Source organism: Babylonia areolata, chromosome 21 (genome assembly GCF_041734735.1).
Source record: "Babylonia areolata isolate BAREFJ2019XMU chromosome 21, ASM4173473v1, whole genome shotgun sequence".
In the NCBI taxonomy this organism is placed as follows: domain Eukaryota; kingdom Metazoa; phylum Mollusca; class Gastropoda; order Neogastropoda; family Buccinidae; genus Babylonia; species Babylonia areolata.
In genome coordinates, this window is record NC_134896.1 from 22,359,340 (window position 1) to 22,370,869 (window position 11,530).

Below are 11,530 nucleotides of genomic sequence, written 5' to 3' on the forward strand. Positions count from 1 at the left end.
TATAAACATACAAAAAAATACAAGTGTTTGGTTTTGGAAGACATTCGCGTCAGTGAGTGTGTGTGTGTTGCGTTTTGTGTGTGCGTGTATGTGTGCACGTGTGATGGAGTACACTGGCATGCTTCAAATCTTAATATAACATGTGCAGATCAAGCCACACATTAGCAAAGAGAGAGAGAGAGAGAGCATATGCCTATCAGAAGGTGAACAAAATCTGCCTCATACAAACATCATGCACACACAGTCATAGAACTCAACAAAATGAAAGTATAATTCTTCAAACTTTATTTTGAGTGTTATTTTTCTTTCTTCATGTTTCGATACAAAATAAGAATGAAAACACACCAAAGAAACAAGATAAATAAGAGGGATTTTTATCTGCAACCAAATGCTACATTTTTTCTTTTTTTCAAGGTAAACATAAATTATATATATATCTTAAAAAAAAAAAAAAAAAAAAAAAAATCATACTGCAGATATATACTCCCCACACTGCTCAAAGTCTGTCAATGTTACCACGACTGAATACTTCGAGAGTAAAAACCTCTGATTAAAAAAAAAAAGTGCAACTTTCTTTTTTTATATATATTCTTCAGTTCAAGGACAATGCTATGGTGGCAGTCCATTAAAACCCTTTCAGTGGCTCCTGCTGAACTTTGATCTGGTTTGGATAGCTTGTAGATGCCAAACCACCAAGGTGATAAATATTGCATTAAAAGAAGAGCAATTTTAAGACAAATGGCTGGCAGTTTAAAATGCACAGAGTAATAATTGGAAAAAAAAAAACAACCCCAAAAAACAAACACCCGTGTGTGCGTGCAGGAAACGGAGAATGCCGAACAACACCAAAAATGAATATGAAAGGCACCATTGTCAACAGCAACAGAAAACTATTTTCCACACTGTTGTAACAAATACTTTTTTTTTTTTTTTTTTTTTTTTAAAGTTTGCACACATGTACAATGGATACCATACGCAATGCATTACTACAGAACAAACAATGGGAAGAGGGATTTAGGGAGGGGGAGAATTCACAATCCTGCTAACCAAGTAGGGTTCTTGCCCTCAGAACTTCTTGTAAGTTTGAAATCATTCAATACAGAAATGTCATTTTTCCCCTCTATCATACAACAAAAACTTAGTTCGGCAATTGGAAGTTGGATTGAATGCATTGGCCAATTCAGGGTAGATCTGACCATGCCCCAAAAGAAAAGCTTAACCTTTCCTGTCCGGAACGTGTTCAGTTACCATCACCTCTTTAACATTTCTGTTCACTGAAGAAATGAGAAAACTGGTGAAAAATAAAAAGAAAAAAAAAGAAAAAAAGGAGCAAAAAACCTCATTGACTCGAGATGTTACGAAAACAGAGCGATTCATGGAGGGCAACATTGTTGGGTAGCAGGATTTAGTGTATGTAAAAAAACCTTGGTCCTCATATCCGCACCACCATCAAATGGCGCCGTGAAAGCCTGAATGGGTTATTCTTGAAACTTAAATAAATAAGTCATAGGAATGAACCTATTTCTGTACATAGTAAATCATACACAAAAATATAAAATCAAATACACACACACAAACACACAGCAAATTTCCAATCATACTCTTCCAACCATCTCCCCATTCTTCCTTCTCTATCTTCCCTGCTCGCTCAGTCTGCAGCATTCAGGCTCAGTCATGATGACAAGCCAACTTACAAATGTTGTACCATCACAAGGTCATCACTCTGGATCAGAAGAAGAAAGAACTAAAAAGGGCTTTTGAGTGTAGAGAGAAATGTCAACTACAAAATATCTTTAAAAAGGGAGAGCAAAATCTTGAGAAAAAAGCAACAACAAACTTAGTCAACCTAAGTACTACCTTTGAAAAGAGACAAACTTAAAAGTTACTACATCTGAAGAAAGTAAAATGAAGTAAAAGACAGAGAAGAAAATAAATGAGACATCAACAAAGCATTTTTCGCACTACACTGTGCATTCATACTTTGATATACTGCCAATCAAGCCACTCTTCACTTTCAATACTGTTCAGCTACATATGAAAGTTGGGAGACATTTATAACAGATGTACATACAAAGACACATCCACTCAATAAAAAAAAGAAAAAAAAAAAAAAAGAAAAAAAAAAAAAAAGGGAAAAGTTTCCATTTGTAAAATGGTTTAGATCGGGGATCAAATTTAACAAAGACATTCACTGGCTCACCTTACCTTTCCGCCATTTGAATATCACACAACATGACATCAATCTGGTATCAACAAGCAAATTAACTGTCGACATTTACAAAGTCTTTGTACTTTTTTTGTATCACAATCAAATGCACAACAGACATACATTCTCTTGCACACCCACATGCATGCATGGGCATCTCGCGCTTGGACATGCCTCACACACTCAATCACACAGCACTCATTCTTTTCACATTTAAACCAATCATGTGCACGCACACACACACACACACAAGCACAAACACACATCAGTTCTCGATGCAGAATTACTCCACCCCTCCTATCATTTCTCTTATACTTCTCTATGCTGCTGCACATATTAGATCTGAAGTCAGATTTGTCCGAGAATAATGCACTTTTTTGTTGTGAACGAATTGAACACAGGATCAGTGGTGAAGTTCAGGTTTCAAGTTCATAACACAAAGTTACACACACAAAAAAAACAAACAAAAAAAAACCTCACATCACTTCCGTAGTACAAATAGAGAAAACTCAGTCTGGTGATGCTCCAAGTTCTTTGTAAGTTGTAGGCTTCAAATCGAAAAAGAAGGCGAAACAAGTGTTTGATGTGTCCATTCACTGATTCAGTGTTGTACAAAGCCAATGGTGTGAACAGTCACTCAAGGCTAGTTTCTAACTAAAAACCATATTAAAACATCTTTCCTGATCAGTGTTACTTTAAACTAAAAAACAGGACCTCTCACAAGTCTCTGAAACCAAACGTTCTTCTTACATCCTTTGTACAATGTCAATAATGATAAATTAAGGCCAATACTGTGGACTATAAATTAAAAATGTCTGTTAAATGAAGGGAAAACCATTCAAGGTGGGCAGGGGACTTGCGGTCCACTTGTTTTTTTCTTTTATAAAAAAGGGGGGTCGCCTTGTTTTTGGTTCTAAAAAAACAACAATGAAACAATTATGAAAAGAAGTTTCTTTCTGTGACAGAACCCACCAGTCTTCAAGACTCAATGTCCGTGGAGAACTTGTTGAAGATGGGTAGGCGCATGGATCTTCCCAGGTCATGGGGGGAGTTGATGAGGTGCACGGCATTGTCCAGGGCACCACTGGTGGCACTCAGCTCCAAGCTGCCGTTGCTACCCATGCTGTCGTCTGAGGTCGCCGAGTGGGGCGAGTTGGAGGGTGGGGGGAAGGCCACTCCCACCATGTCTGGCCCAGTCTCACAGATGGGCCAGCAGCTCTCTGTGGCCGGGGCGTCGGACTCGAAAGACTGGTGCCTGCTCTGGCAGACGTTGAGGTTGGCCGCATAGGAACTTTGGTTGTTCTGCTGGTTCTGGGAAATGTTCAGGACAGCGGAGAAGCGGGCCAGTGCTGCCATATCCAACATGTTGTTGTACATCTGCTGCGTCTGGATGTTCAGGGGGGTCATGATGGAGCCAATGCTGGCCGCATCCGAGGCAGGGAAGTTGAAGACGGTGCCGGACGTGGTGGTGGAGAGAGGCTCCTCCTGCCCAGCCTCCGTGAGGGATGAGGGCGTCTCCGACACAGCGCTGGGTGAGAAGGTGCCAATGGGGGGGAAGGGGTCATCCACGTGGTTGGGGGACAGGTTCCCTGGGGAGGAGGATGACGAAACCGACTCGAAGCTGGACCCCAGCGAGTTCAAGCCACATAGATTGGTGGGCCGGTGGGCCAGCACTGCGGAAGGGGAAGGGGGCAGGATGAACTGACATTGCTTCTGGTTGGGAGTAGGGGTGGTGGAAGAGGACGACGACGAGGAGGAAGTGGAGGAAGAGGACAGGCGGGCAGAGGTGCTAGAGTTCTTGCGCTGGTTGATCAGGTGCTCGTCTTCGTTGTGGATGAAGTGACAGCGGGGACCATAGGGGCAGAAGCCGATCGTGTGGTAGGTGCGGCAGCGCTCTGTCTTGTACTTGGGGTGGCGCGTCAGGTTGCGCAGCTCATGGGCCCCGTGGGCGAACTGGCACTTGTCACCGTACTTGCAGTGGCCACTCTCCTCAAAGGGCCGGCACAGCTCCGTCTTGTAGCGCGATGAGTTCACCCCGCGCCCATTCCCATTAATCCGGTCCTCGCTGTCACTCAAGCTGCGGTCCAACTTGCGGTGCGACCCGTGCCGACCACTGCTGCTGCTGCTGCTTTCTTTTCGTGCACTGGTGTTAGCTGCAGGGTGGTCCTTCTCCCTGCTCTCCCTCTCGCCTCGGGAGCCGGGTATCCCGGGTGGGGGTGTGGCGAGGGCTCGGTTATCCAGAGTGTTGGGGCGCACGCCTGTGCTGCAAGGGCCCGACAGGTTGCGGTGCCGGGACACGGCGGCGTAGAAGGCGGTGGTGGTGGTGGTGGTGGTGCACGCCAGTTGCCACTCCCGCCGTTCTGGATATGATGTAGTAGTCCCGTCATATCCACGGCATGCGCTGTTGCGTCGGTTCTGTGGAAGAACAACAAATCTAGTAAGTCAAAAGTGTATGAAGAAGAGACAATCACATCCGTCAAGAGTATATGAGCCAATCACATCAAGAGACATCACATCTTTGTGGAAAAAGTAGTACAAAATCAAATCGTTAATGGGGGGAAAAACACCCTAAAAAACCGAATGAGTTAACACCCTACTGCAGACATATTTGAAACGTTTTTAAACACACACTTTTTCATTGCCAGTACAGCAGAGTGCCTACAAATACTACTACTACAACTACTGTGTGCTGCTTTCTCAATAGATCCACAGTGCTTTGCCAGCAGCTTTAGGAACACAAAGCGATCACTTGTCAGTTCAGGCTCTGTCAACGCAAATCTGTAAACACACAAGCCCTCTGTCGAAAGTCTGTAGTGCTCTTAGTTCTCCCATACAGCCGTCAAAATCTGAACTGTCAGCATACTGAGACAAGACGTCAACCAAGCCACACATTCTGGAAGATGGAAACGCTAACTTCACATACCGGTAGAAAAAGGAGGGTTGAGAGAGAGGGAGAACGAGAGGGGGTGCGGAGGCGGGAGAGAGAGAGAGAGAGAGAGAGAGAGGGAGACAGATCTCCATACCGATCGAAACTGTTAAACGCAAGGCTACGATTTTTTTTTAACAGCGGGCAGAGATGTTGGAAATCGCCCGAAGGGAGGTGGTAGGGGCTGGGGGCTGGAGTGTGGGAGCAGAGACAGGGTTTGGCCGCGCGTACACACTCGCACACATTGCAGGTGGGAGATACAACTAACAAAGCAATTTTCGAGAGACACTCTCCAGATGAGAAGTGGCTGGGAGAGAGAGAGAGAGAGAGATATCTTGACACAGAAAGATTTCATTAGATGCGACGCCCACCAACCCTACTGTTTCCTCTGTAGAGCATTGAACTACTGAAGATTTTATTCAACGGCAACCTAAATAGCAACTGTTTCCGCTGTCCCCTTAACCGTTGAAACGTAAGAATCACATCGGTTTGCTGGAAATCTAAAATGTCTGAATACTGGCGGCAATATTATTCACGTTCCCCCCCCCCCCCCCCCGTCCCCCTCTCAAGATACAATGAGTAGCAATGAGCAATGTTCACAAGGCGTAGAGTCACATAAAGTGGAGGGAAGAAATTTGATAAATCTGAATACTGAATTCATCTCGCTCCCCCCCCCCCTCCCCCAAAACACATACAAATCAAAGCTGTGAATGCTAGCGCACAACCGCACTAAAAGCACGAGCTGAATTCGGCCAATGCGCGTGAACACAGTGCAACAGGTGTAACCGACTATCTGGTTCACAACCAGACAACTGGATATGAACCTGGATCAATATTTCTCGCTGCAGCATGTGTTCAATTTCGTTTCCCCAACATTGAAACGCTAACTCTTTACGAATTACAGTAGAAATAAGAAATTTCCACTATTCCTCAAGGACAAGATAATTTTACAACCATTAATAAAAAAGAAAAAGAAAAAAGGAAAAAAAAGAAAAGAGTAACAGCAAGCACGCGAATTGCATGCATCAAGAACGTTCTCAGAGCTCTACTGTCCGAAACATAACCACCTTCTGCACCAGAATACTTACTTGGAACGCAGTCTCGCCTATATCCAACTGAGTGGGCATCACTGCGGTTGTCATCGTTGGTAAAATAAATCCAAACTGAACAAGTAACTTTTTTCAGTGTTTCATGTGGAGCATCCGTCTGGTAGCAACTGTCCGTGAGTTCTGCCGAGTGCGCTGCGCAAACTGCGCTATAAAGCTTTGGGGGCGGAGCTTCACCGACTCTCAGCCCTGTCAATCTAGAAAACAGCGCGAGTGCTGACCTCGTTTTTGATTGGCTTGCGATGGCATCATCTCTTCTCCGGTTGGTCCGGGGCTTGAGAATACAACTGAGGCTCGGACTGGGAGCGGTCGTCTCGCGTGCTGGAATCTGCGCTCGGGGGAGAGAGGCAAGTTGTTTACGAAATGTTGGCACCAACGTACGGCTACCATTGGCTGCTATGTACTGTATTGTTTCTCACCGTCACGTCGCTGATGCGTTTCGAAAGAGCACGCGTGAATTGCGGTTGAGATGCTTCGACGATTCGCCCAGCGAGGCACGGCCAGTGAGCCTTCAGCAGGAGGAGCCCCCCTAAATCCGCTGCATGTACCACGTGCTCACTTTTTCCCGCCGCCTCTGAGTCACCATGACCTCCGGGCGCTCTCCCACTCCCTATCCCTCTCTCTCTCTCTCTCAAATCCCAAACGGACTGCGATGCGTTCGGTCTCCGTCATCTTAAAAGTTTTCCCCCCAAAGCATTTTTCCCCCCCTCACGATTAGTTTTCCCATACACATTCACAACTTAGTTTGCAAATCCGACTACCGTCGTGACTGCGTCTATTTTGTCTCCCCTGTCCCCTTGTCTCAGTACAAGTCAAATTTTACAAGTTTTCAGACTGATACGTAGAAGAAGCAGCACCTGTGTGTGTGTGTGTGTGTGTAAACCATTGATTTTTGTCCACTTTTTCGTGTCTCAGAACTCCTTGTAGAGCACTATTCACTAGATTCCTCCAGATCACTCAGGTTTTGTGTCCAAGTCTGCGTCTGTGAAAATGGGGTTTCTCAATCCATTCTGCAATATTGTCAGCACATCAGTTTTGTTTTGTTTGTTTCTTGTTGTTTGTCCTCACCCCCAATCCCCCGTCCCCCTCCCTCCCTCCCTCCCTCTCTCCCTCAGTCGTTCAACCGGACGATTGATCCGTGGCCATACCAATGATGCGATTTATCATCAACTTACAACGTTCAGTTCAAAACAAAAACAAAGTTCAACAGAAGCGTAAGTGAACGAAGATCCGACAAACCAACCAGTCTCCCCCACACCCCTCATCACCCCTTAAAAAAACAAAACAAAAACGTCTGTGCAGAATGTTCATAATTCTGAAATATAATCAAGATGAAAGAAATGAAAGCGAATAAAGCTTGCAGAGTGAAGCAGTCAGATGAAGGTGGGTGGGGTGCATTGGGTGGGTGGTGGTAGTGGTGGTGGCGGTTGCGGTGAACATCAAAGTGTTTGAGTCTTGTCACTTTCAAAAGCCGTTTTGTCGATTGTATCCAGTTAAGCGTGGGCTTACAACGGCAACACTGTTTCGTTTTGTTGAAACTTTTAAAGTCTCGGCGCTATTGATGTGTTGCGGTCATTTTTCCCCAGTCGTGGTCGCTGACTTGAAGATCAAAGCAAAACTACTGCAACAGTCTTCGCGTTTCGTCTGGAACCAAATCTAAACCAGAATGTGTTTTGGCAACCGCGCAGGCCCTTCTCCAGGTCATCGTCTATTACCCATCTCGAAAACAACGACGATGTGACACACACACACACACACACACACACACACACAGAGTCATCCTTATGTTTGATAATCAACTCACTCATTTTAGTATTCTTTAAAAAAAAAAAAAAAATACATGCCTCTGCGACTTTATTGTGTTTCCGAGAAAAAAAGAAAAAAAGAAAAAAAAAAAGCGATTCAAACTTCCACACTTGAAAGCACTGTAGCTTGGATTCAGTCTTCTTAGTCACCCGTCCGTCCGTCTGAGCCTTTCGCAAGCGAACTGCGGCACAGACAGTGTTACCGTTGAGCCACCGGGGCCGCAAACAGAACACTGACGGCTTCATCAGTACCCCTGAGCTTGCGAGAAACCACGAATGACCTTGTCTCTCAATGCGAGTCTCTCTCTCTTTCTCTCTCTCTCTGACAACACCACCACGGTTTTCGTTTGAGCCACAGTACCCCTGAGCTAGCGGGGACGACTTGCATTGCTCACACAAGGAAAAAACCGACTGCGCAGTTTCCCTTTCTCTCTCTCTCTGCGCAGTTATTGCGCAGTTATTATCTGTCGGTTTAGGAGACTACTACTACTACTACTACTACTACTACTACTGTCTCTCATGTTTTTTTGCTCTGTCTCTGTCTGTCTGTCTCTGTCTGTCTTCGTGCAGTTATTGCGCAGTTATTATCTGTCGGTTTAAGATACTGCTACTACTACTACTACCATTATTATTATTATTATGAGCATTTACGCCTAATCTTGAAAATAAGCCCTTGGCATTTACAAATATAACACACGTAAATATCAAAAAGGAAAAAATTGAACACAAGATACCAAACATTATCAAGAATTATTCACCGCCCCATCCCCCAAACACACACCCACAATACACACAAGCACACACGCACGCACACACACAAGTCATAGCACACAATCATACATATAGTGAACAATCAAAAATACAACCAACAAATTCTGAAACTATCAAAACTCACTCACTTACTAATAAATAGTCATTTTAGTTCATACTGGAAAGGAATAAGCTTTTGAGAATTATTCAGGAGGGGAACTACTACTACTACTACTACTACTACTACTACTACTGTTTGGTGTCGTTTGGTCTGCTGTATGTCTGTCTCTGTCTGTCTGTCTGTCTGTCTCTGTCTCTCTTCTCTCTTAGCGCGGTCAGGTACAACTATTGCAGAAATATTTAGGCTGCTTTATCCCTACACCACCACCACCATCACTACTACAACCACCACCACCACCACAACAACAACAACTACTACAACTACTACTACTACTACATATGTTGCTGATTTAGTTCCTCTTGTTACTGCACTGAACAGAAAAGAATATTTCTTCACCTTTCTTTGATATTCTCATTATTCAGTATCATTGCTATTATACATCGCCACTATCATAACAAAAAAAACAACAACAATAAACTTTCTTGTTAATTAATCAAACATCCCCCTTGTATGAAAACGAAACGATTTAAATCAAATTGAAAACTGACAGTTCTCTTTGAAAAAAAAAAAAAAAAATCCTTACCCCCCCCCCCCCCCACAACCCCCCCCCCCCTCCCAAAGTACTCATTATGTGCGTAGGCTGACGGTACCCATGCACTAACGTGGAACCCACATACACCAACTCAAACGTGGCGGATTTCCCTGCCCGCTCGCTTCGTCACTTGACGGTACCCCTGAGCCAACGTGGAACCCAACAGTGGTGGCTCGGTTTTTGTTCGACGGTACCTCTGAGCCAACGCGGAACCCAGTACGGTACAGTGCGAACACTGAATTTTTTTTTTTTTTCTTGTTGGTGGTACCTATGAGCTATCGAGAACGCGCATGCACTTATTTGCATTTGTTTTCGTTTTTGACTCACTTGTGTTAACAAAGTGAGTCTATGTTTTAACCCGGTGTTCGGTTGTCTGTGTGTGTGTGTGTGTGTGTAGTAGTAGTAGTATCTGTGTGTGTGTGTGTGTGTGTGTGTGTGTGTGTCCGTGGTAAACTTTAACATTGACATTTTCTCTGCAAATACTTTGTCAGCTGACACCAAATTAGGCATAAAAAGTGTATCACAAGTGAGTCTTGAAGGCCTTGCCTCTCTTGTTGTATTTCTATTTATCACAACAGATCTCTCTGTGTGAAATTCGGGTTGCTCTCCCCAGGGAGAGTGCGTCGCTACACTACAGCGCCACTTTTTTTTTTTTTTTTTCTTCACTTTTAATTGTTTTTCCTATCGAAGTGGATTTTTCTACAGAATTTTGCCAGGAACAACCCTTTTGTCGCCGTGGGTTCTTTTACGTGCGCTAAGTGCATGCTGCACACGGGACCTCGGTTTATCGTCTCATTCGAATGACTAAGCGTCCAGACCACACCACTCAAGGTCTAGTGGAGGGGGAGAAAATATCGGCGGCTGAGCCGTGATTCGAACCAGCGCGCTCAGATTCTCTCGCTTCCTAGGCGGACGCGTTACCTCTAGGCCATCACTCCATTTTTAGTTTAATGATTCTGTTTGTTTTTTTTTTTGTTTTGTTTATGTGTTGTTGTTTTTGGTGCGTATTATTATTGTTATTATTATTATTATTGTTAGTAGTAGTAGTAGTAGTAGTAGTAGTGTCATTATTATTGTTAAGGTTTGTTCTCTACTTTTTTTTCTTTCTCTCGTTGTTTTTGTTTGTTTGTTTGTTCGAGAACGTGCATTAAATAAAAGAAAAAAAGAAATAAGCAAACGAATGAATGAATGAACGAACGAATGAATGAATGAATGACTATAGATGGATGAATAAGTACACATTATAATTTTTCCTCTTTCTGTTTCTGTATATGTATGTGTACATAACTACATGCGTGTATATGAATGTGTATTGTGTGTGCGTGAGTTTATGTAAGTTTGTGCCTGCCTATGTGTGCGTATGTGTTAGGGTAGCTGTTAGTGTGTGTGTGTGCGTACGTGTGTGTGTGTGTGTGTGCGTACGTGTGTGTGTGTGTGTGTGTGTAGTCACATTTTGGTGTGTGTATGTAACATAGATGTAATGTTTTATGTTAACAAAGCGTTTTTGTAAAGCACCTAGAGCAGATTTCTGGATAGTGTGCTATATAAGTATCCATTATTATTATTATTATTTCTGTGTCTCTGTCTGTGTCTCTCTAAATTCTTATGATTCTTTCTGTACAGGGAGTGTGCACTCAATCTGTAAAGGACCTTCTTCTTCTTCTGCTTCTGCGTTCGTGGGCTGCAACTCCCACATTCACTCGTATGCACACGAGCGGGCTTTTACGTGTATGACCGTTTTTACCCCGCCATGTAGGCAGCCATACTCCGTTCTCGGGGGGGTGTAAAGGACCAAAGCCTTGTAAAAGGCTTCGGCGTACCGTTTGAATCTTTCAGTCTCTCTCTCTCTCTGTGTCTCTCTGTCTCTCGCTCTCTTTCTCTCTCTTTCCGTCTCTCTGTCTCTCTGTGTGTCTCTCTGTGTGTGTGTCTCTCTCTCCCTCTCCCTCTCTCTCTGTCTGTCTGTCTGTCTCTCCCTCTCTCTGTCTCTCTCTGTGTCTGTCTGTATGTGTGTGTGTGTGTGTGTG

The 11,530-nt window shown here is 44.0% G+C and overlaps 1 protein-coding gene across 1 annotated transcript; it reads right to left on the bottom strand.

Annotated features, from left to right (window-relative positions):
- Positions 1-268: 268 nt before the first annotated feature.
- Positions 269-6,384, bottom strand: LOC143296508 (uncharacterized). Its single transcript, XM_076608477.1, has 2 exons — positions 6,221-6,384; positions 269-4,621 (listed from the first exon to the last, which is right to left on the bottom strand). Exons 1-2 carry the CDS (start codon positions 6,272-6,274, stop codon positions 3,185-3,187), a joined length of 1,491 nt encoding a protein of 496 aa, XP_076464592.1. The 5' UTR covers positions 6,275-6,384; the 3' UTR covers positions 269-3,184.
- Between the last annotated feature and the right edge of the window lie 5,146 nt (positions 6,385-11,530).